Source organism: Cricetulus griseus, chromosome 5, assembly GCF_003668045.3.
Source record: "Cricetulus griseus strain 17A/GY chromosome 5, alternate assembly CriGri-PICRH-1.0, whole genome shotgun sequence".
NCBI classification, from domain to species: Eukaryota; Metazoa; Chordata; class Mammalia; order Rodentia; family Cricetidae; genus Cricetulus; species Cricetulus griseus.
In genome coordinates this window covers 182,366,066-182,391,966 of record NC_048598.1, presented here as the reverse complement: position 1 = coordinate 182,391,966, position 25,901 = coordinate 182,366,066, and the positions used below count along the sequence as shown (strand labels likewise).

Sequence of the window (25,901 nt, the reverse complement as noted above, 5' to 3'; positions counted from 1 at the left end):
TTTTCTGTGTAGGTGGCTGGTTTGTTTGTGTTTGTATTTTTGTTGTTGGTTCTGTTTTGAAATAGGTCTCAGAACCCGGAACTCATTATCTAAGTAGCTGTCCTTGAATTTGGAGTAATCCCTTTGCCCCTAGAGTATTGAGATAAAGTATCCTGATGAAAGCTGCTTTACAGGTGACAGGGTTATTGGGTTCACAAAGCCATGCTATAGTCCACTCATGTCTGTGGGGCCACCAAGGCAGAGCTCAAAGCAGCTGGTCACATCCCCAGGCAAGAACAGAGAGAATTGAATGCATGTACTCAACTGATTCTCTCTACTCATACAGTTTAGGACTCAAACCCAGGGACTTCACACCCAGTGGGCTGAGTCTCCCACATCAACTAATATAATTAAGACAGCTTTTCACAAGCATTCCCGCAGGCCTGATTTAGACAGTCCGTCATTGAGTCTTCAGCTTGCGTATGTAAAGGTCAGAGAACAACTTTTCAGCAGGTGGTCTTTCTTTTCCCCCTTCCAGGTCAGAGGATGAAACTTTCGTCATGAGGCATGGTAGCAGGTGTGCTCATTCACTGTCCACTTGCCAGCCTTTATTCTCCATAGTCGTCTGGGTTTGGTAGACTTTCTTTTACCACATTTCCATTCTCAACCCTTTCAAGGATTTCTGAGATCACGTGTGACTTAATAGAAGATAACAGAAGAACCTAGAATTTTTGTTAGGGATTTCCTTCTACGGGACTCAAAAGCTGCTGTTTCATGACCCTTTGCTTCTTAGTTGTTAAACTACTAAACTGTCTCTGGAGAGATGGCTCAGAGGTTAAGAGCACTAACTGCTCTTCCAGAGGTCCTGAGTTCAATTCCCAGCAACCACATGGTGGCTCACAACCATCCGTTATGAGATCTGGTGCCCTCTTCTGGTGTGCAGATATACATGGAAGCAGAATGTTGTATACATAATAAATAAATAAATAAATAAATAAAATCTTTAAAAAAAAAAAAAACTCTCTTTGGGAGTTTAAAGTGTGGGAAGTGCCATTCTCTGGACTGCATAAGCAGAAGAAAGCTTGTTAAGCACAAACCCTCGGTGTAAAAGTGTTAGGGTACACAGCCACCTCTGCTCTCTCTTTGTGGCTGTCTGCATGTGCATACACTTAGCCTCTCAATTGTTTTTCTAATTCACCAGCTCACTTTTTCTAAATCGCTTTCAGGCTTTGAAAAAAGTTTGAAGAAGTCTTTATTTAATCCCCACCCCCTAACCCCCCACCACACACAGGGTTTCTCTGTACAGCCCTTGTTGTCCTGGAAGAAATTCTGTAGACCAGGCTGGCCTCGAACTCAGAGATCCACCTGCCTCTTAAGTGCTGGGATTAAAGGCATGAGCCATCATGCCCAGCTTATCTTTATTTTATTTAATTTCTTTGCAGTTTCCTCTCTATGTTCTCCTGAAGATATCCTCTTTTGGGGGTTGTGTTGCCTGTATCCTACCAGGGCATGTTTGCTTCTCTCAGCAACATTCATTGAAAATACTTTGCTCAGTCTGGGGAGATGACTCAGTAGATAAGGAGCACTTGCTCTGTGAGTATGAGGGTTATGAGTTTGGATTCCCAGCATGGCTGTGCATACCTGTAACTCTAGCGCTCTGGGGTATAGACAGGCAGATCCCAGGGGCTGGCTAGCCAGTCAGCCTAGCCAAAATGCAGTAAAAGGTAGAGAGTGATAGAAAACATTTGACAAGCAGGGGTATACACCACGTTTGACACACCAAAAAGGAGGAAGATGACAAAAGACAGACAAATGCTTTCTTTTCCTTTTTTTGAAACAGACTTTCTTAGTTCAAATCCATCTACCTCTGCCTCCTGAGTGCTGGGATTAAAGACATGCACCATCACCATACTAGACAGATGTTTGAAGATGTTATCTTTGTCTTTAGCCAAACAGTCCCAATATCACACCCTGCCAGACAGAACCTGTGGGTTTTGTTTGTTTGAGGAGTTTTTAGTTTTCATCTCCCCTCTATCCCAGGTTGTCCTTAAATGTTGTATATGCATTTCCTTTTTCTTTCTTTCAATCTTAAAAATGAAGGGGAAAACTGTAAAGCCTAGCCATGGCTGCATGGGCCTTTAATTCCAGCTACAAAGAGGTTTAGGAAGAAGTACTTCATGGTTCAAATCTAGTTCCAGCTACTGAGTGAGACTGTCACAGACAGGGCTAGGATGTGGCTCAGTAGTGGAGCACTTGCCTAGAGCAGGTGTAAACCCCTAGAGATTGCATGAGATTTTTCTCTTCCTTGAAATCATTGCTGAATCTTATTTTTGTTTTGTTTTCAAGACTAGCTTTCTCTTTGTAACAACTCTGGCTGTCCTAGAGCATGCTCTATAGACCAGGTGTTAATCCCACTGATTGAGAATAAGACCATTACCACAGTTTAAAGCCAAATTTGAAGCAAGTGTTAATTAAATACTAGCCAGGTCCATGCCCAGGTCCCCCAGAAAATGGTCCAGAATCAAGTGTGGCAAGGGCTTAAGAAGAAAAACCCATAATTCATTGCATTTCCCTATGTACTTCTTTTTTGTTGTTGTTTTGTTTTTTGTTTGTTTGTTTGTTTTTGTTGTTTTGTTTTTCGAGACAGGGTTTCTCTGTGGCTTTGGATGTTGTCCTGGCACTCGCTCTGGAGACCAGGCTGGCCTTGAACTCACAGAGATCCACCTGCCTCTGAGTGCTGGGATTAAAGGCATGTGCCACCAACTCCCGGCCCTGCCTAAGTATTTCTTAACCACATGTGATCATACATGTCCCATCCAGTGCAGATGGGTCAAACAAATTTGTTTAAGGTAGTGGAAACAAGTAACTTGTTATCTCCCATAACAATAGCCTCCAACATTTAAGAATTAACTGTCCTTAGAGAATGGCTTCCATGTTTTAGGCATTTTTGTTTCATGGATCTCTATCCTAGATCATGATTGCCTCCTCTCTCAACCACAGATCTTAATTCCTTTTACTCGTTTAAAATACACAGGAACTACAGGGTGTTGGTGCCCATTGACTTGTGAAAACAGTACGTTCCATTATTAGTCTTAACTATGCTGGATTGTCTCCCATATGAGGTTGTATAGAATTCCAACACAGGAATGATCTCTGATAATACCAAGCATGATGTTAGGTGGTGGTGGCACATGCCTTTAATCCCAGCACTTGGGAGGAAGAGGTTGGCCAGGCCTACACAGAGAAATCCTGTCCCCCTCCCCCAAAAAAGAAACTAAGAAAAAAGAAAACCACTATATTAGACTTCTAAAATGAGGCCGGGGTGGTGGCACATACATCTAATCACAGTTCTTACAAGTAAGAGGGTCTTTTTCTGCAGGAGGTGGTTTTTGAGTCAGGGTTTTTCCTGTGGGACAGCCCTGGCTATCCTGGAACTCGCTTTGTAGACCAGGCTGGCCACAAATTCACTGAGATCTGCCTGCCTCTGCCTCCCATGGCTGGGATTAAAGGTGTGCACTGTCACCACCACCCAGCACCTTTTGTTTGTTTGTTTGTTTTGGTTTGGGGGATGGTTGTTTGTTTGTTTGTTTGTTTTTCAAGACAGGGTTTCTCTGCGGGTTTGGAGGCTGTCCTGGCACTTGCTCTGTAGACTGGGCTGACCTCGAACTCAGAGATCTGCCTGCCTCTGCCTTCTGAGTGCTGGGATTAAAGGCGTGTGCCACCACTACCTGGCCCTTTTGAATTTTTTATAACATCCAACTTGATGAACTTCTAGAATATGTCATCGATTGTGATTGGTGTAGGGTCTATGTATGTGTCATTTTGAGAATTTGTATCTGTTTGAAATTTAGCAAACACTAAATCAAGGTGTTGGACCTAACAGATATGTTGCCAGTCTGGTGGTGCATGTCTTTAATACTACTAGCACTTGGGAAGCAGAGGCAGTTGGATCTCTGAGGTTGAGTCCGATCTGGTCTACATAGTGAGTTCCAGGACAGCTAGGGCTACACAGCAAAACTCTTGTTTCAGAAAGACAAAACAAAGTGGGAACGAGAGTAGAGGGTGGTAGGCTGGAGAGATGGCTCAGTGGTTAAGAGCACTTACTGCTCTTGTAATGGACCAAAGCTGCAGATCTAGTACCCTCTTCTACTAGAGTTTTCAGGCATATTCATTCTCTGTCTCTGTCTCTGTCTCTGTCTCTGTCTCTCTCTCTCTCTCTCTCTCTCTCTCTCTCTCTCTCCCCACACACACATGGCTCATAATTAAAATATGAATTATACGTTAGTTAGGTCTTGTACTTCAAGGTGGAGTATCTGCACATGCTCTCTTTATGCCCATGTACCTTTAGGTCTTGCCTGGACTATTGGGCCAGACCTTGTAGCTACTTCTTGCTCTACACCTAAGCCCCTTCCTTCTCCCAGATCTCTAAGACCACGTATGTGTTCCAGAGAGTCCAAACCATGCCTGCTTTCTCTCTCCTTGCTGTGCTCCACGCACATGTCAGTCCTCCCTCCCAGTTTGGTAATAATCGCCAGCATCTGGGCAGGACAATCACATGTGCTGACCACTGTCTGGACCTGAACAGATCAGAGTACACAAGGCAGGCCAATGAGACACACAGCTTAGCAGGTGAAAGGCATTTGTCATTTTTTGCCATACCAGCCTAGTGACTAGAGTTTGATCCTCAGAACCCATGTAAAGGTGAAAAGAGAAAACTAAGGTACTACTCTATGTGAGTGAGATGTCTGAAGTTGTGTGCAAGGTAACAGTGAAGGCTTTAAATCACTGTGATACTCTTTCATAAATAGTCCATATGCTGAGTTTTCCCATCTTGATGAGAAGGGAGCAAATGTCTTCTGAGTGGGAAGGTTCTCAACTGTGTTGTTCAAATGAGGTCTGATACTCTGTGTAATAATAAATTTCTATGCCCATGATTTTAATCATTCATTTAAAGGGAGCAGGTGAAAGGTACTATGGGCTTATGCCATGTTTGCTTTACTGCCTAAATTCATATAGGGAAATCTTTAGGATGTGCTTTAATCTTAGGCAGAGCTTAGAGTTTACCACCTAAATTCATATAGGGACATCTTTGGGATCTGTTTTAATTTTAGGCAGAGCTTAGAGGGCACATATAGAAGAACTCAACACAAACTGTTATTTTCTTTAAGATAATGAACTTCTTAAACTGCTATTTGCAAAAGCAACTACAGGCCAGTAATTGGCCCAAAGTCCCCAAACAAGTTAAAGAGATTCTCAGTCTCTGGAGGTCTGCAGGGGTCTGGGGAGAAGCTGTGTGCATTAGACAGACAGCAGGCTGCTCTTCGGTCACTGTTCCATCACACTGTTGTTTCTGCCTCTGCCTGAACCCAAACCCTCTCCCAGCCTGACAGAAGTGTTCGCTTATGCAGCTAGCCCTGCCTCACTCTGTGCCACATCTACCTGTCGGCTGAGACATCAGAAGTCGATGTCCATGTCAGCCTCTGGGCACCCCAAGATGATGTTACCTCCAATAGACAGTGAAGGAGATAACTTCAAGGCTATGTAAGAAACATGCACATTCCTCGTGAAGCTAATGTGTACCCACTGCTGCTTAAGTTTGTGCTGTGGATCTTGTGGTTCAAGATTTTGTTATAGTTGTCCACAAGATGTTCTTTCTCCCTATAGTTTCAGTAAGCACACCCTGTTTCATTTTGTCTGTGTTGTCTGTATGTATGTATATGCCTGTCTTCATGCCTTGGCATACTACAGAGTATAAGAAATCCCTACCCTGACTGACTTTCAGCATGTGGGATTTTATATTTATGCCATCTGTGTGCTTCTGAAAATTTTTTGGTTGCCTATTCCTTTTCACATGCAAGCCTTTTTTTTTTTTTTCCTTTTGGTGGCACAGTTTTCTGTGTGTGAGCAGCTTGAAAGGGAAGTAGAGGGGGAAAGCTTGAGTTAGTCATTCTTCACCCTATGTTAATCTTGTCCTTGAAATGTATGTATATGGTAACCCTAAACCCTTTTCAGCTTTGTCTTTTGTCCTGTCCCTTTGATATCCCTTCCCACTGAGCTTCCCTTTTGCTCCTAAGTCCTGTTTTAAAGTACCCTTTGGATCTCAGTTCACAGTGGCTGATTGACTTCACTATGTGTAGAAGTTATATTGTGTTCATATGCAATTTTGGGAACAAAGACATCTCTTTTTCTGCTTTACTAGCACTATTCCAGACCAGAGAACTCCAGTTGCTTCCACCCACAGTATTAGCAGTGCCACCACCCCAGATCGGATTCGCTTCCCAAGAGGCACGGCCAGCCGCAGCACTTTCCACGGCCAACCTCGAGAGCGGCGAACCGCAACGTATAATGGCCCACCTGCCTCACCCAGCTTGTCCCACGAAGCCACACCATTGTCCCAGACTCGAAGCCGAGGTTCCACTAATCTTTTTAGTAAATTAACTTCAAAACTCACAAGGAGGTAAGTGTCATGGGCTGCTGGTTCTTCTGTTGGGGCAAATACAAAGAGAAAAGGTGTCTTTCCTAATTCGTGAAGCTGCTGCCTGGGTCCTTTTCATTCTCTGCTTAGCTCATTTGTATTCACCTTTAGACTTTAAGCATTAAGGTAGAATTACAGAACTCAGCATCTCTTCACAATACTAAAAGTTGTCTAGCGCTTGAATAGAGTTATTCTTTAATTGTTGTTTGTATTGTTCACACATCTGTCCACATGACATATCTATTGCAGCTTAGCAGTCCTCAAGAAAAACACTTTGACTGTGATTGTCTCTAAATATGAAGCTATCTGTCCCTTCCATGTCTGGCTTGATAGCAAGTACCTTACCCACTGAGCTATCTCACCAGCCCCCATGACTGACACTTAAATAATAACTTGAGCATCACAAAAATCCTTCAGTTTGTTTGTCTCCCTTGTGCTCTCTGGTTATGTAAGACTGTCATTGATTTAAAATACCAGCATGTGAAGGCTATGGAGGTGGGCTCAGCAAGAGTGCTTCCTAAACAAGCATAAGGACCAGGACCCACATAAAAAGCCAGAGTTGCTGCTCATGCTTGTAACCACTGCTATGGTGGGCAGAGACAAAACCACTGAGAATTACTGTGCACTGTACTTTTTCCAGGTTCAGTTCCCGGCGCCCACATGTCCGCTTTCCGTTAGGTAAACTCCAGTTCCCGAGCCTCAGATCCTCATCATTAATGCCTCTTCTGGCCTCCACGTGCAGGGCTTGTGTGGGTTGCACTTACATGTGGACAACACCTGTACATACAAAAGAAAATGGAGGAAGGAAGGAAGGAGAAAGATTCTGTCTCAGAGGAATGAGATATAAAATGATGCATCAGGATACTTGATACTGTCCTTTCACCTCTGAGCACACTTCTGCACACACCACATAAACATAGATCCACGCCAGGTGGTGGTGGCACTCACCTATAATCCCAAGACTCAGGAGACAGAGGCAGGCACATCTCTGAATTTGAGCCTGGTTTACAGAGTGAGTTCTAGGACAGCTAGGTCTGTATACACAAAGAAGCCCTGTCTTGAAAAAACAAAAGAGCATAGATCCATGCAGGGGGAAAAAAGGTCGAAAACTGGATTGTTGAGATGACACCTGTCACACACAGCCTACAGGCACATCATATACATGGATAATCAGACACAAACATAAAATGTTTTAAAAGGAAAAAGCCAGCTAACATTTGAAGACTTACTGTGTGCTAAGCTGTATAGGATATCTGTGCATGTATAGTTTGTTTGGGTTGGGTTTTCTGGTTATTTTGGATTGTCTTTTGTTCTTGTAGATTTATTTATTTGTTTATGTGTACGAGTGTTTGTTCCAATGTGTGTCTGTGTACCACATGCGTGCCTGGTGCCCCAGAGGACATAAGAGGATGTCAGACTCCTGGGAACTGGAATTCTAGATTGTTGTGAACCATCATGTAGATTCTGGAAATGAAACCTAGGTCCCCTGCTAGAGCAAGTGTTCTTAACCACCAAACAGTCTCTGGCTCTCATTTTGTTCTTTGAGACAGTATTTCTGTGTAGCCCTCACTGTCTTGGAACTTGCTATGCAAACCATTTTGACCTCAAACTCACAGAGATAGACCTTCATCTGCCTCTGCCTCTACCTCCCAAGTAGTAGAGGGGTAAAGGTATTCAAAGTCACATCCGACTATATAGATATTTTTTTTAATTTATGAACTTACATTTTATGTGCATTGGTGTTTTGCCTGCTTGTACATTTATGTAAGGGTATTGAATCCTCTGGAACAGGATTTGCAGACAGTTGTGAGCTGCCATGTGGATGCTAAGAATTGAACCTGAGTCCTCTGGAAGAGCAGCTCTTAACTACTGAGCCATCTCTCCAGCCCCCCCCCCCAGTTATTTTCTACATACATATATGTTTGTATATTATATGAACATCTGTGTCATACACATTTTACGTTTGGTATCTCTATAAGTAATACATACATTTCTACATGTACAGTGAGTATATTTACACCTATATGAACAATCTGTTTCCAAGTCCTCTCCACCTTACCTTTCATCCCCACAGTCTACTGTGTACACGGATAGATGTTCCCCAGTCTGTAGACAAGTGAAGGTGAGGTTCAGAAAGATTGGGCACAATTTTATATCCTACACTAGAAATGTGTCTGACCCAAGTCTGCCTGGCTACAGAAGCAACCCAGTGAGTCCCGTGCTGTTCTCCAGGTTCAGGAGGGGCTGTCTGTCCATTTTCTAATTAGATTCTACAATGTTTGAACAGAAATTATATTAAGGTTTTTGGTTTAAACAAAATATAATCGTTTTTTACAATTTATAGACACCTAGTAGTTTGGGTTTATTATCATCATCATCATCATCATCATTATTATTTGCGTGTACACTGGCATGCCAGAACAGGTCGTCAGACCTCGTTATAGATGGTTGTGAGCCGCCATGTGGGTGCTGGGAATTAAAGTCAGGACTTAGGGAAGAGCAAGAAAAATAGTGCTCTTAACTACTCAGCCATCTTTCTGGCCCCTAGACTTAACTTTCTGTGCATGAATGTTTTGCCTGCATGTACATCTGCATGTCTGATGCCCACAGCTTCCCTGAAACCTGAGTTGCCCATAGTTGTAAGCTACCTTGTGGGTACTGGGATTCAAACCTATGGCCTCTGTAAGTGTATCTAGTGTTCTTAACCACCAAGCAATCTCACCTACCACCCCACTCCCAGTTTTTTTATTTTTTACTTTTATTTAAGATAGAATTTTGTTTGTTTTTCTTGACAGGGTTTCTCTTTATATAGCCCTGGCTGTCCTGGAACTTGCTCTGTAGACTAGGATGGCCTTGAACTCACAGAGATCTGCCTGCCTCTGCCTCTGCCTCTGCCTCTGCCTCTGCCTCTGCCTCTGCCTCTGCCTCCTGAATGCAAGAATTCTTGTATTTTTCTTTACTCCCAGCACTCAGGAGGCAGGGGCAAGGAGATCTCTGACCTCAAGAGCAATTTGCAATCTGGTTTATGGAGTGAGTTCCATGACCGCCAGGGCTATACAGGGTTTCCTAACCCTGTCTCAAAAAATGTAAAAACCAAAACCAAAAATGGTGATAATCATAACCAAAATATGGGGGCTGGGTTTTGAGCCAAGAGCACTGTCTGCTCTTCCAGAGGTCCTGTGTTCAATTCCCAGAAACTGCATGGTGGCTCACAACCATCTACATTGGAATCCAATTCCCTCTACTCAAATTCAAGTGTACATTCAGACAGAGCACTCATATACATAAATAAATGTTAAAAAACAAAACCTTGTTACTACAGTTGAAATTCTTTATCTTCCTCTTGACAATAATTGCTCATGCTAAAGTTATAATGCCTGAAAGGTCATGAAGTCGACACTTAAATACTACAAAGGAGAGGCAAGGGGGCTGAGTATAACCAGTCAGCCTGTGGCTTTGGAGAGCTGTAGGTAACTCCACAAGTAGAGTCTCCCAACCCTGGAGATGACTCAGTGGTTAAAAATATCAAACTGAAGCCGGACGTTGGTGGCTCACCCCTTTAATCCCAGCACTTGGGAGACAGAGGCAGCCCGATCTCTGTGAGTTCGAGGCCAGCCTGGTCTCCAGAGTGAGTGCCAGGAAGGCGCCAAGCTACACAGAGAAACCCTGTCTCAAAAAACCAAAAAAAAAAAAAAAAATCAAACTGAGCTTGTAAACCACAGAAATTTGATTTCTAATACCCACTTTATTTTATTTTATTTTGTTTGTTGGTATTTTTTGAGGCAGGGTTTCTCTGTGTAACTATCCTAGCTGTCCGAGAACTCACTCTGTAGACCAGGCTGGCCTCGAACTCACAGAGATCCACCTGCCTCTGCTTCCGAAGTGCTGGGATTAAAGGCGTGCGCCACCACTGCCCGGCCTCTAATCCCCACTTTATGTGAATCACAACCATCTGTAACTAGAACTTCAGAAGTATCTGATGGCAAGTGTGCACATGCACACACACACTTAAAGATGAACCAATAAATCTGCCCGACCCTACAGGTAGTATAAGCTCCAGCCCAGACACGGATGTTTCTGCATCTCAGACTGGTCCACATGATCCCAAGCATAGTACAAGTCTTAACTCTGTCTTCCATATATCTTAGACAGTAACTTTTGACTTAACATTTAGAAATTTTGTGAGGGGCTGAAGAAACAGCTCGGTGGTTGAGCATTTACTGCTTTTTTAGAAAACCTGTGTTCCAGGGCTCAGTAGTTGAGAGATTGACTGCTCTTCCAGAGGACACGAGTTCAATTCCCAGCACCCACATGACAGCTCACAGATAGGTAGATAGCAAGAAAAGAGGAAGGAAGGAAGGAAGGAAGGAAGGAAGGAAGGAAGGAAGGAAGGAAGGAAGGAAATACCTTGTCTAGGCATGTAGATATAATTCATAAGGCCCCAGCACTGGAAAGATGGGGACTAATAATCACTTTGAAATAATATTTCCGAAATATATTTTACATGCACAGTCTTCTACGAAGTATTTACCCTGCTGTGTACCATTGTCTGCTCAGTTTGTCTAAGCAAGCGTGTCCAACCTGTAGCTCCAATGTTGCATGCACTCTAGGATAGCTATGAATGGAGCCCAGCACAGTTACAGATGACAGTGCCATACACACGATCAAGAGTTGGGACTTCCCGCCAAGAGTTGGTGGCGCACACCTTTAATCCCAGCACTCGGGAGGCAGAGGCGGGCGGATTTCTGTGAGTTCAATGCCAGCCTGGTCTCCAGAGTGAGTGCCAGGATAGGCTTCAGAGCTACACAGAGAAACCCTGTCTCCAAAAAAAAAAAAAAAAAAAAAAAGAGTTGGGACTTCCCTAAAAGTAGTACAAAGTTAATCCCAAACCAAAGAGAAAAAATCCAAAACTGTTTGGTGAATATGTGTGTCTGCACTGTCCATTGCAACATTGGTCTTTCCTGCCTACACTTGCCCATAGGTGCTTTTTGTGTAAAAGATCTTGTCAGACTCTGTTCAGCACAGCCCACTAGTCTCCTTCAGTTTGTTATTGTTGCATTCGGTTTTGTTTTGTTTTTGAGACAAGGTTTCGTGTACCCCAGACTATCTTCAAACTGACTAGGTAGTCAAGGAAGACCTTGAACTTCTGCTCTTCATATCTCCAAGACCTCTTGAGTGTTGGGATTAAAGCTCTGCCCAGCCATGCCCCCATTTTGTGAAGTACTGGAGATCAGTGAAGTTTTCATGCATGCTAGGCTAACACTTTACCAAGCAGTGTTACCAGCCCCACCCCTTTTAATACAGGATCTTGCTGTGTAGCCCTGGCTCTGGAGCACGACCTGGCCTCAAATTTATAGCACTCCTTCCTTGCCTCCATGCTAGATCCTAGGACCATGCCATCACATATAGCTCAGTGATAAGTGCATTGCAAAGGGCATTTCATTTCTTTAAGACGTTGAGTGTGCGTGTGTAGTGACAGGTCTCTCTAATCCCTGCACTCAGGAGGAAGCAGCTTTCAAGTACAAGACCAGCATTTGATATATACAGTAAGACTCTGTATTAATAATAATAACATCATAACGATCATGATAATTTTTTAAAGACTGAATTTTATCTTAAAAGTTTTATAATGAATTTAGTTATTATGGCTAAACATGTTTTTATGTTTCAAATTAAAAGACCACATACTCAAAATTTAAGTGTTTATAATAATTTTACTTTTTCAACAAATGTTTCTTTTATTGATTATTGGCCAGAAGAGGAGCCATGTGTTTGGTTTGTTTTTTTGTTTGTTTGTTTTTTTTCTTTCTATTCTTTCTATAATTAACTAGATTTTCTGTTTAATTTGTTAATTTTTTTTTGGCTTAATTTCTTTTAGAAACATGTCATTCAGGTTTATCAAAAGGTAGGATTTATATATATACACTTACTTTTCAATCCTCACCCCACCCTCCTCCCCAAATGGCTCCTGCAATTAACAACAGGTTTGGCTTTTTGGTCCTGTTTTTTGTTTTTTTTTTTTTGTTGTTGTTGTTGTTGTTGTTTTCTTTAAAACTAAACTTTCTGCTAAGAACTAAATTCTCACATCCTTGTAAGGAAACTGGAGAGAAATAGATTAACTCTTTGGGGCATATTAAAGGAATTGTGGCACCTATTCAGCAGAAGGCCTGTGCATGCCCTGTGCACTCTTTCTTCAGTAGAATGATTTAGCATCCATATAATTCTGTCTTGGTACTAATAGCACTTAGCATGCTGCTGTTTTTAAAGAATGATATGTTCAGTAATCGAGTGTACAATTAATGATTTAGCCTCAAGCATGCAGAAGGTAAGTGGTAATTGTATGAGTCATCACTTTTGTTTTACTGAGAATTGAGTTGGCAAAGGCTGTAAGATGACGAGGTGGCTAATACTCTACGTTGGAAATGGGCATAAAATCCTCCAGAGCATGATAGTAAGTGGTGTTCCAGTTGGGTTAATGCTTTTGGTGTTGGTGTCCTTGGAATGTGCACGTATAAAGTAGAAATACTGCCATTAAGGCTGCTTCCTAGCTAGGCATGATGGTGCACGTCTTAACATCACCTGGAAGGCAGAGGCAGGCAAACCTCTGTGAGCCAGTCAGGGCTACCCTGTTGTTGGTGATGGGGTTTAAGTTACTGCCTGCCTGTGCCTGTCAGGAAGGCCAGGTTACATAGTTTTGTTTATGAAACATCTCTGAAAAAGTGAAGGAAAATACTTTCTATTTGTTCCAAGTGCCTCTTCATGATGGGTGATTTTCCCAAATAGCAAATTTTCATTGGACAAATGTGTTATATTTGAATGCAGAGGTCTACTGATAACCTCGTTTCTTTTTAAATGGAAAGTATACTGTGTGCCGTGGTAATAGAACACAGAACAGAACAGCTCTGATCCAAAGCCATGAGTGTGCACAGCAGGAAGAAAACTGATGTGGCACAGCTTGCCCCTTTCCACGGCTGTGTCTCACGGAGAATCCAGCAGCAGCCGTCATATGGAGGGGTAGTTTGAACTGGTTCTGTGCTAACTGAAATGCGTAGGCTGAGTTAATTCATTACGTGATGTCTGTGTTGATGAACGGGTGACTGTGGACAGCGTGTAAGATTTCTTTTCTCTTTCCACTTTCCTTTGCTTCCACGTTCTGTCCATTGAGACTTCCAACTGAATATGAGAGGAACGGGAGATATGAGGGCTCAAGGTGAGGGAGACACTCTTTATTTCTAATATTGTAATTGCTGACTGCCTCATTGTAGCAGAGCAGCTCAGTGCTGTTTTCTGCTTATTCATTTAAATGCAGTGGGCCTGGTTGGGGCAGTGTCAAGGTTCTGGTTCTAGACTATTCCTGAGGCTGCTGGGTCTGCTTTCTGGACCTAGGAGACTGCTTTGCATGCCAGCAGCCATGAGAGGGCACTGGTGTGCCATGAGCGCTTTCCTGAGCTCAACCCCACTTCATATTTATGTCTTGATACCTTGAATAAGGTTGGGAGGGGGAGGTGGTGTTTTCTTTTAAAATGATGATTATGTAAGTTGTATGTTTGCATAAAAACTGTAGCTCTCGTTGTGTGAATATGGAATCCCAGATGGGCCCAGGCTTCCATCTCTGTAGTAGGCCTCCAGCTGTGCATTCCACGGCAAGTCCTGATGATGCAGCAGGTCCGTGTGAACACCTTCATTGGCACCAGCTGCTTGACCAACTGCCCATGGAGCCTGGGGCACTGTGTCAGCTGCTGTTTCAAGGGTCTCCTCCCAGGCATGTCCCATCTTAGAGCCAGCTTTGCCTTCCCTTATGTGTTGCCCCATCCACAACAGGAAGGTGATGATGGAACCTACTTCCTGGTATGGAAAGAGATAAAGTTTGCCATGCAAGCGCTCTCTAAGGACCAGTGGTTTTATCTATGCCACTCTGACCCAATATGATGGGTCTTGATTGCATTCTGCACTTCCTGCCTCTGTGCATTCGGTAGCATTGTCCCTATTCAAGACAAAACTCAGCAAGCACAGTAGCATACACCTGTAGTCCTAGTACTTGGGATGTGGAGCAGGGAGACCAGGAGGTCAGGGCCGTCTGAGCCTCATGAAACCCCATCTCCACAAAAAAGGAAAGCACACACGCAAACACACATCTCTGCCTCTGATTCCACTGAACTTTACTAAGTTGTGGGTATTCAGTCCTCCTGGTCTGCCCTGTCTTACTCTTCTTCCTGTGACTCCAGGAGACTGCCCTATTTTTTTTATTTATTTATTTTTTTTGTGTGCTGTTTTTGCCTCCTCAAGTAAGGGTTCCTGATCCCAAAAATGTTGCCAAGCTTGTGCTTGCCTGTGTGACCTGCAAGTATCTAATGTAGCAATTTAGCTGTGCTTTGAGCCCTCGGCTCCTGCAGACCAGTCATCTCAACTCTCCACAGACAAGTGGGCTGTAGCATTTCATTTTTCTGTCTGTTTTATTAGGATGAGATCATCTGAGTTGTGGTATTCGTAGAGTTTGGTTTTGCCTATTTTGAGATGGGCTTCACTGTTACACAGGCTTACCTCAAGCTCCTGGGCTCTTGTGATCCTTCTTTCTCAGGCTCCTGAGTGACTGGTACCACAGGAGCATGAACTGGATATTTTCAACTATGAAATTGGAATTTTAACAAAATAGAGAAAACAACAAGGGCTTGAGAGATGGCTCTGCAGCTAAGAGCACGAGTTGCTCTTCCAGAGTCCTGAGTTCAGTTCCCAGCAAGCACATGGCAGCTCACAACCATCTTCTGTCATGCAGGATTACATACAGATAGAGCACTCATCTAGTAAAGAATAATAAATAAATAATACTACAAACAAATAAAGAAACAAGGTAGATGGTGGTGACAGAGAATGGCTGGCCTAGCTGTGCACTCAGCATCTAACTAAGGAGCAGTAATACTAAGCTGGGAATTCTGAGTCAACCTCTGAGCACTGGTTTCTGTGGAACTTGTGGCAAGCATAAGTATAGTAACAGAGAAGCTGTGGGAGAAAGAGCAGGAGGTTGCAGGTCAGCACTCGCCCCAGTGCAGCAGTGGACTCTGTCTCTGCTTTGCCTGATTTCAGAGGATTTCCAGTCCAGGTTGCTCCTGAACATTCTCCAGCCAGGTAGGTTTTTGTGTGTGTGCAGTCTTTATGTTTAGCAGTCGGGGATAAAGGCGTAAGCCTCTAGGTGTATGTAAGGTGCATGGGGTCAATTGTCATTTGTGCTGAATGGGTAACCAACTAGCTAAGGTAGAAAAGGTTCTTTTTCCAGTGCAATTAAAAACCACCCTGCCCCTGTGCATTTCAGTCGCAATGTATCTTCGGAACAAAAGGATGAAAACAAAGAGGCAAAACCTCGTTCACTGCGCTTCACCTGGAGCATGAAAACCACTAGTTCCATGGATCCCAGTGACATGATGCGGGAGATCCGCAAAGTGCTGGACGCCAATAACTGCGACTATGAACAGAGGGAGCGCTTCCTGCTCTTGTGTGTCCATGGCGACGGGCACGCAGAGAACCTGGTGCAGTGGGAAATGGAAGTCTGTAAGCTGCCAAGACTGTCTCTGAATGGAGTCCGGTTTAAACGGATATCAGGGACATCCATAGCTTTCAAAAATATTGCTTCCAAAATTGCCAATGAGCTAAAGCTGTAACCCAGTAATTATGGTGTAAATTAAGTAGCAATTTAAGGTGTTTTCCAGAACACTGATGGAAATGTATAGAGTAATATTTAGGCAATAACGTCTGCATCTTCTAAATCATGACATTAAAGTCTGAGGATGAGAGCACGCCTGGGAGCGAAGGCTGGCCTTTTCTACGAATGCACTACATTAAAGTCTGTGACCCCGTGCCTCTGTCTCGTTTCCATTGCCCGGGGAGTCAGAGTGTAACCCATCTGCACGTGACTCCTGTGTGTGGTGTGAGTGGATGGTGGGTGTGGGGAGCACTGTATTGGAAGCATCTCCTGACACTGGCAGCCAGCATTACTAGTACCTCTGTGGGGGATCATTTGGTGCTAAAACATTGCAATTGCCAAGAAGGAAAATACTGAATAACTGCTAAGAATTAACCTTAAGACTAGTTGATAATTAATACAGGTTTACAGTTCATGCCTGTGGTTTTGTGTTTGTTTTGTGGTTTTGGTTTTTTGTTTTGTTTTGGGGTTTTTTTTTTGTTGTTTTGGTTTTTTAGTGCAAAAGGTTTAAATTTATAGTTGTGAACATTGCTTGTGTGTGTTTTTCTAAGTAGATTCACAAGACAATTAAAAATTCACTTTTTCTCAGTAAAACCTTGCACTGTCTCCTAATGCTGTATTGAAGCCCCAGTCTAAGCAGTCCTGAAGCATGCATGCTGCTGGCCCCCACCATGGGTTTGACACATGGAAAGCACCGAGTGCTGCGTGCTCTGGATAGACCCCAGCTTTTTAGGTCCGTAGCACCCTCTCTCACAGCCTTCCTGGTCCCTGGGGAGGGACGGTAGCTGTTTAGTCCTGAGGACCATGTATTCCCGTGAGGAAACACTAGGCCTGACATCACTGAGCTGGTTTTTTCCATGCAATACATGATAGTCCTCTCACTCCTGTGATTCACATATGAATCAGACCTACAGCTTTTTCCGACACCCACATGGTTATACAGAGAAGGGTAATGAACTTGACACTTAGTTTCACATTTTAATGTTACAGGGAAATTGTTGCATTGAGTTAGTTAGTTGTTGATTGATTGGTGGGCGTTACCTGGGGCAGGAAATCTGGACTAGCACTTAAATCACAGCTGTTTGTTGTCTTGTCTCCTGGGATCAGGCACATGGATGAGTGAAAATACAGATCCCTGTCTCCTTGAAACTTACATTCCAGCAGTCAGTCAACAAACAAGAAGTGGGAGCTTAGGAGTGGGAAGTTTGCTGGGCACTTAGGATTACACACTGCATTTGCTGAGGGCCACGGCTTAATTTCCAGCGTTCATATCTAGTAGCTCACTGTTGAATTCAACACTTCTGGCCTTCGTGGGCACTTGTGCCCACATGCATATTAACACACACATAGCTGTTTTAAAAAGTGAGGACTTAGAATGGGTTATAATGAGAAATGATGTGGAATACATTTCAGAGCATCTTGAGAACTCCAGAGGACACGGGTCCCCAAGGCCTGCAAAAGATTCTGGCAGCTGTTTTTGGAATCCATCATAAGGGGAGAGAGATGGAGGACAAGCAAGCCCAGCAGATGCCTTCAGACAGCATGGCCAGGGTTTAGCTGGACTCTGAGAACATGAGTGAGGCAGCTTGATTGATCCAGGGCTAGAAGGGAAAGGCAGAGGTGACTGTTTGCGCGGACCGCTGTGGACCGAAATGCAAGAAGCTTGGGAGAGGAAGAACCCCAGAAGAGCAGTTTGGAAAGAAGCAAATGACTAAACAAAGGGGAGAGACCCAGGGCCCTTAGGACTTTGTGGGTGACGACAAAAACTGAGTAGAGCTGGAATGCAGTCCTGACATCATGAAGAGAGGGTCACGGGAGAAGAGGCCACGCAAGCAGCAGTACAGTAGCAACACGTCTGCTATGACTGCAGGGGAGCTGCTTGCCCTGGGACCCTGAAGCCAAACCATCCATCTCTTAGTGCCTGGGTTCAAGGCCTCTAGAGAGAAGTGCCCTGCTAAGCCAGGAGGTGTCCGGCCTCTCGACCTGCTGCCAGCTGTGTTTATACCCTTTTTTAAGTTTTAAAGGGTCACAGGGCCCACCAGGGTGGAAGAGTGGGTACTGTCCAGGTACACATGGACTTCTCTGAGTTACACCTGCAGACTGTGCTCAGTGGTGTTCTTGGTCTCTGTATCTTTGCTAAACAGCACTTTCCTCATCAAGGCAGCGCTTCTGAGCTGTTCCTTAAGGGTCATGACTAGCTCTTGCTCCATGAATCTTGCTAGGTGTGGTGTGAAGTGCCTTCCATCAAAGCACCTGGGAGGACAAAGTAGGCCAATCTCTGTAGCGAGGTCCTTGACAACCAGGACTACCTAGTAAGGACACCATCTCAAAGAATCCTGCCCTAGGAGCATGGCGGTGGGTGGTGGTGCATGCCTTAATCCCAGCACTCGGGAGGCAGAGGCAGGCGATTTTCTGAGTTCCCTGACAGCCAGGGCTTTTACACAGAGAAACCCTATGGGGAGGGAGAAAGAATCCTGCCCTAGAAATACAATCAGGACATCCCCACAGACAATACCCAGGTAGAGAGGTCTGTTAAAATGGGGTTCATGCTGGGTCTGATGGTATACAACTTTAATCTCAACACTCTGGAGGCAGAGGAGGATAGATCTCTCAGCTGAGGCCCGACTAGTCTAGGTAGCATGCTAGCCAGGGCCCAAAAAAATAAATAAATAAATAAAAAAAGGCTGTTAACTGCTTTTTCATTGTTATATTCTCAAAGCCAGTATGGTGCTAGAAGTCTGCTGTATCACAAATTGGGGGGGAGGGGGGTGACGGACATGTCCTTTCTTCAAAGTCCAAAATAAAGCATTAATATTGAATGTCGTTTCAGACCTAGACAATGCCATATAATTTTTTTTTTCTTGTCTACTTTCTGGGAGTATCTCAAGTTAGTTAGGGAACCTGGCAGGCAGTATGGTCCCCTGACTAGGGTTAAAATGCTAACTTTCCTATCATTAAAAAAAACCAAAACAAACAAAAAAGCACCAGGCTCCTAGGACTTCTTTTCATCTCCAGAAATGCTGGCCTACTGTGCAGAGATCTGAGGCTCCATGTAACCCCGGCACTTGGGGGGGGGGGCAAGTGTCAGGTGCTAAAGGGCAGCTTGAGGTATATGACATTCTTTGCAAGCAAGCAGACAACCAGTCTATGCAAAGGTGCCCCGTTTCTTCCCTCTGGTTGACGTAGCAGAGGGTCTCGGGTGTGAAAAGGCCCAGGGAGAGGGAGTACCATTCTGAAGCGGGACCATTTCAAAATGCATTCTACCCGGAGGCCAGCACCTTTGCCGAAAATGAATTAGAGCCTGTTGTGGTGGTGCACGCTTCTGTTCTCAGTCCTCAGATGGTTGGTGTGGTCATAAGTAGTCCCAGTACACCAGCTCACGAGTCCTGTAGCAGACATACTGCTCTTCAAGACAGCTGTTCAGAACAAGACCCTGACTAGGACACAAAGAGAGTGGGTGGCATGTGTGCCGTGCTAGGTCTGACAGGCTGATGTACAGATTCCTTTGATTTGTTTTTGTTTTTGTTTGTTTTTCAGAGAGTACCTCATATAGCCTGGAGCTATCTTAAACTATTGGTAGAGTGTACCTCCATGTCTGGATAAGCATTGTATATTTTGCCTCTCTGCTCCTCCCCAGACAAGGTTTCCACCTCTCCCTCTGTTTATAGCCCTAGCTGTCCTGGAACTTACTATGTAGACCAGGCTGGTCTCAAACTCAGAGATCCACCTGCCTCTGCCTCCCCAGTGCTGGGATTAAAGGTGTGGGCCACCCACCACTGCCTGGCAAACACTGGATTTTTTTGTTTTGTTTTGTTTTTGAGGGAGAGAGGGAGGGGGAGGTTTTCTGAGGGTTGAATCAAAAGCCTTAAACATGCTGGTGCCACTGAGCTCAGTCCAGACTCCACTCTGCACACTGATAGTTCTAACCCTCCCACCCACCACCTCCAAAAGTCAGTGTACGGCCTGTGGTGGGGCACAGCTTCCGTCCCAGCACTTGGGAGGCAGAGGCCGCCAGATCTCTGAGTTCCGTGCCAGCCAGGGCTACACAGTGAATGAGACCTTAGCTCACAAAACAAACAAAAAAAGACAGTAACATCTAACTTGGGCCTGCTGGACGGACGAGGACCAGACAGCCAGCCTGCACATCAGAGCCACTCTGCAAGAGCCCTGACAGAATGTGCCAGGGCGCGACTCTAGCAGAGCACATCCTAGCCTGGGTTTGGATGCCAGTTATTTAAATAACCACTTGGGGGAGTGGAGGAAATTCAGGATCATCTCTGATCTACAAATCAACTTTCAGGACAGTGGGACTTCACAGTGAAGTCCTCCTGAGAGGGGCCGGGGGAGAGGCAGTGAGCCTAGTGCACAGGTGTAGCCAAGTGGGATGCTGTCTGCTCCTCAGACGTGCTCCTTGCAGGACTGTTCCCCACACTGGCAGTCCACAATTAACTGTGGACTTTAAACAGTCTACCAAGTGTGGGCCGTTTGCCCTCCCCACCCTACAGTGTAAGGCCACATAGGGTGGAGGAGCTTCAGCTCCTTTTTCCTTCATCCCCAGTACCTAGAATAGCGCCAGCCAGAGGTGCAGAGTGGGGGTGTGCAGAAGTGATAAAGATGTTCTAGATGTCTCAAAGGGGCAGGACAGCCTCGGTGGCTGAATGGCCTCTCCCCGTCCTCCCCAGACAGGCAACAGTTGTGGGGTCGGTTTACCCATCTCATCCTGACTTCCAGCCATAAGAGCCCTTCCTGTGGGACAGTGGGCGGAGACCCAGAGGTTGTCGCTTTGACCTCCACCAAGCTGCCTGTTCTTTTGATGATTTTGCAGTTTGCTGTTTGTTTTTTGTATGTTTGGTTTGTTTTGCAGGGCATGCTGTGCTGGAACTCGACATGTGGCTTGGTCTAGTCCCAAACTTAATGCAGTCTTCATAAATACTGGAATGACGATGTAAGCATCTAGGATACCTACTTTTTATCATCCATCTCCGGTGTCTTGTACCATTTGGATTTCGTTTTTTTCAAGTGAAGGGGTGTTTGAGACAGGTTTTCTCTGTGTAGCCCTGGCTGACCTGGAATGCATTTTGTAGACCAGGCTGGCCTGGAACTCAGATATCTGCCTGCCTCTGCCTCCAGAGCACTGAGATCAAAGACGTGTACCACCACCGCCCAGCTACCATTTGGATCTCAACCTAAAAAGTAGTAACCCTGGCCCTTGGGCCCCATGGAGGGGCCAGTGTTTCCTCACATCACAGGCCATGTCCCCCATGGCCCTCCTCCATGAGAAAGCCTGATCTGTCCCAGGGCTCACCCTGAACTGTGGATTAGACCTAACACTGGCCAAGGAAATGCACCACTGTGGTTTTGTTTTGTTTTCCCCCTGGCACTGACTTTGGTTGGCTGTGGATCTTCTTGTGTCAGCTGTGGTTAAGCTGTCTGCTTGCAAGCCCAGAGCTCCTTACTTATTGATTAAATAAGTCATTGATTAAATTGGGGGCCTTTGGGAGTCTCACTATAAGAAAGACAAACGGACTGGGAAGATTGCTCAGCAGTTAAGAACATTTGCCTCGAGGGCTGGAGAGATGGCTCAATGGTTAAGAGCACTGGCTGCTCCTCCAGAGCATGTCTGCTCACAACCATCTAAAACTTCACTTCCAGGGGACTTGATGCTTTCACCCAATGCACATAAAATGAAGTTAAATCAATTATTAAAAAAAAAAAAAAACATTTGCTGCCTCCAGAGCACTGAGATCAAAGACGTGTACCACCACCGCCCAGCTACCATTTGGATCTCAACCTAAAAAGTAGTAACCCTGGCCCTTGGGCCCCATGGAGGGGCCAGTGTTAAGAACAGTGGTTAAGAACACTGACTGCTCCTCCAGAGGACCCAGGTTCAATTCCCAGTACGTATATGGCTGCTCACAACTGTACTCCAGTTCCAGGGGACCTAACACCCATGGCAAGACACCAATGCACATAAATGAGAAACAAGTACTGCTGTGGCCTTCGCCCTGACTGGCCCTGTGCATACTAACGCTCTAGCCATGTCCAGTGTCTGAACTCTCCCATCCCTTGATCTTTTGTACCTCCCTCCTGTCACACCTTCAGTGCCAGACCCTCAGCATTGTCCAGGGACGCAGGAAGCTGGACAGCTCCTTCTTTTTCCTAGAGGACATCTACTTCCTGAACTGCCCCACAGAGTCTTCTGTCTTGGGAGCTTAAGTATCAGGACTCAAGTATTGAAGATTGCATTAAAATCAGAAGACAAAAGAAAATGGAGATTTTGTTTCTGTTAGGTAACTGCTCCTGGCCCTTTGCCAGTCATACAATGTATCTCTTTGTTGATTTTGAGGGATGGCTAAGGGAGGGGGCTACTCTGATCCTAGAGATACAAAATGGACAAGATGTAGACTCCCTTATTGAGAAGCTCAGTATCCAGGCTGAGAGGGGCAGACTGGTAGCCCCAGTGGGACAAAGGCAGAGACGCCAGGCACGGTGAGTCTAGAGGGAGGAACACTAGGTGGGAAGCGGGCACAGAGCCCAGCTCATCTCCCACGCATGCTCTGTGGGGCCATGACACCAGCAAGTTCCCAGTTAGGTATGTCTGAGACAATGCACTTCTCTTAGGGTATTCTGTCCTTAGTACTTCAGCAGGGAGTGACCTAGCTCCTTGGGGAATACGTATGCCTTATGCCGTTCCCAGACCAAGACAGACCCCACTGTAGGGGTTGACTGGCTCCAGGGATCTGGAGGAAAGGCCTGACATGCAGCCTGACTCTGCCACGCCTTCTAGAACAAGATCTGCACTGGCTTGCCTCCTCAAGAGAGCTGCCAGCAGGCGTGGGCCGTGCAGACACATTCTCAAAGCAGTCGTGGAAGTAGCAGATAGTCATTTTCATTGGCACAGTACCAGAAGTCCTGGGTAGAGGAGCCTCAAAGCGGCCCTTCCAACCTCAGGAGGCCCCAATCCAGACTACCCTGCCACTCCCCACCCTCTTACAGGCCAGACTCCTGTACACACAGCTCAGCTCTCCCAGGGTTGAGCCCCAGCCCACTAGCCACACCGCTCCCCCCAACCCGTGAGTCCTAGGGACCCCTTTCTGTCACCCATAGCAGCCACACTGCTCATCCTTTTCTCTGGTCCCAGTAAGTGACCCACACCTTTTGCAGGGTTGCATTATGGAATGAGATGTCACTAATGAGCTTAAGCAAACACTGGGACTCTGCTAAAGAAGTCTTGTCATCCTTGACTGGAGGCCAGAGAAAAGCAGTACCTGGTCCCTCCTTTCTCTCTCCAGGACTAAGGAAGAGGTGAGGCCTCTGGCCCAGGCAGCAGCACAGTTGGTCCCTGTCAGGCCAGAGCCCACAAGTCCAGGTCTGGATGGGATGAGCTACGTTTATGTCTGACCATCTGGTCCATCCGAGCCCCTTCCATATTCACAGGGCTAGTGAGTGGTCAAGGTCTGTTTTCTGAACTAGACTTTATTTTAAATGGAACAAGCTTGGTGTGGTGAGCACACTGCTTGTCAGCACCAGGATGAAGAAATGACCAAGAACACAGGCTAAGGAGAAAGTGAACCAGGCCCAGAGTCCACTGGAGCAGGGACCCCCTTTGCTTGTATAGGCATTGTAGACTATGCAAAATGGAGCCTTGTGGTGAGCTAGACACAAAGCCACCAAACAGACCCTGACACCATCGGACCAATCTAATGAGTCATCTAAGTGTGGACAGGCCTCCAGGCCACCCAGAGCCAGGTCGGTCTTCATTCCACCCACATTCCAACCCCAGTGACCTCCAGGCAGCCCTGCTCTGTGCTGAAGCTGCCTTTTCGAGCCTTGGACCACAGTCCCAGTTGATCTCTTTTTCCAGGAGTGATTTGAGCACCTCACAAGTTTCCACTAGGACCTAGTGACTAGGGTGGCACTAACACAAGGTTCCGGCCTGCCATGTGCCTTATTCACATCCCAAGGTGGCTGCTTAAATGTCAATCTTAGCTTAGTCCTAGCCAACCTAAAGACCAAAACTTTGTGGCTACCAGGGGACCGACCATAAGCCATGAGTACTTAGAGTCCTGGCTGGCCTGGAACTCACTGTGTAGACCAGACTGGCCTCAAACACAGACCTGCCTCCCTAGTGCTGTGACTAAAGGTGTGTGCCACCACACCCAGCTACTGTTCAGCTTTTAAGTGGAGACAGTATCTGACAAGGCATATAACTCAGGGCTTCTGAGCCCCAGCCAAAGCCCTTGCTCTGTGTCCTCAGCAAAGCAGAAAGCAGTGTTAAAATGAGGCGGGAAGTTGCCTGACTCAGACGTGGGACCCAGCCTCCTGGTAAAAAAGCCTTGCTTCTTGGGCTGTCTCCCACTCGTCGGGTGGCTTCTCTTTTTGCTGGCAGAAGACAGATTTAAGTTGAAACCCCGTGAGTACAATGTGTAGCTGCCTTGGGCATCTGGGAGGCTTGTTAAGTACCAGGCTGGGTCAGAAAAGTGCAGTGTAAGGGACTGGGCAATTGCAGCCTTCTAAACTACTGGGAGGAGCAGGACCCACCCCTGAGGAGTCCTGAAAGCCCTAAGAGTTAAAGAGCAGGGAAAGTAAGGAAAGTAAGCCCCTAACTAGGCTAACCTGAGCCCCACTCCACCTAAACTTAGGCTTTTCTGAGCCTCAGTTTCCCCATCAGGGGAGGGTTCCACCAACTGTGACACACTAAATTCTTAAAATTTATAAATAGAAGAAAAGAAAAGAAAAACATTCCCAATTTTACTGGGGCAGAGCTGGGGCTTAGCTCAGTCAGCAGAATACTAACTAGTGCAAAGCCCCCACAGCCACTGGTCCGTGGGGGCAGGAGGATCAAAAGTTCAAAGTCATCTCAGACATAAAGAGGGCTGGGGACATAGCGCAGTGACAGAGCACTTAGCTAGCATGTGCAAAGCCCTGAGTTTGACCCTCAACAGGGCAAAAAGCATTGCCTTATATAAGCAATACATGTTAGCTGGAGGGAATCTGGAAAAAGAAGTATAAAGAAGGAAATCACCTGTTTCCCCACCACCCACAGCCGACGACTGTTCTGGGGGTTTTTCCATACATAATCTGTGTGGGATCTCAGTACGAGCTGTTTTATAACCCGTGCTTGCTTCTCTGCTTCCACAGCCTGTCTATACAGCAGTGTGGAGTTTGCCTGCATGAAGTAGGAGGGGTGGGGTTGGCTGAGGGTTTGTGTGTGTGTATGTGTGTGTTTGGTTTTGATTTTTGTTTTTTGTTTGTTTATTTGTTTGTTTTTGCAGGTAAACAGCCCTGACCAGTTCTTTCCTAGTTATTTCTGTAGGATCGCAGTCTTCCTGGGCCCATGTCTAGAAATTCTACCAGCACCAAGGTGGGGTCTGGGGGGTTCTAGTAACATGGGGGAGAGGGAGGCTAGATGTCAGGAACCCCACTTAAAGATGTCTCAGTGGACAGAGCACTCACGCCATCAAAGGACTACCCCTACCCCAAGCAGTGTTGGTGGCTCCAACTTGAAATCCTTCTCTGGCTGTTTCTGGCAAGAAATCAGGGTGTTCCCAGGTGTGTGGGATGGGCATCGTGACCAGGGTGCCCTGGGGAGCTGTGCCTCCACCCCTGCTGCCTAGGAGCACAGCGCCTTCCTCTCCACACCCACCCCCAGGTTCCATCCACCCCAGCAGGGGGAAGCCAAGCCCAGCGACTTCATTTGAATCTCAGATCCAGAGGAAGAGGAAGGCTGTGTGGGTTTGGGAAGAAGTCCCA

General features: G+C 45.7%; 1 protein-coding gene across 10 annotated transcripts in view; it reads left to right on the top strand.

Moving 5' to 3' along the window:
• Mark3 (microtubule affinity regulating kinase 3) overlaps positions 1-16,563 on the top strand; it is an 88,590-nt gene extending 72,027 nt beyond the window's left edge. For 3 of the 10 annotated variants that reach the window (XM_027416700.2, XM_035445345.1, XM_027416696.2), the window contains 5 exons: positions 6,179-6,436; positions 12,333-12,359; positions 13,620-13,664; positions 15,536-15,577; positions 15,762-16,563. In XM_027416700.2, coding sequence (XP_027272501.1) covers positions 6,179-6,436; positions 12,333-12,359; positions 13,620-13,664; positions 15,536-15,577; positions 15,762-16,107 — 718 coding nt within the window. In that variant the 3' untranslated portion in view covers positions 16,108-16,563. The remainder of the gene's footprint in view (positions 1-6,178; positions 6,437-12,332; positions 12,360-13,619; positions 13,665-15,535; positions 15,578-15,761) is intronic. The other 7 variants (XM_027416704.2, XM_027416703.2, XM_027416697.2 and 4 more) reach the window with 6 other exon arrangements.
• Positions 16,564-25,901: the final 9,338 nt, after the last annotated feature.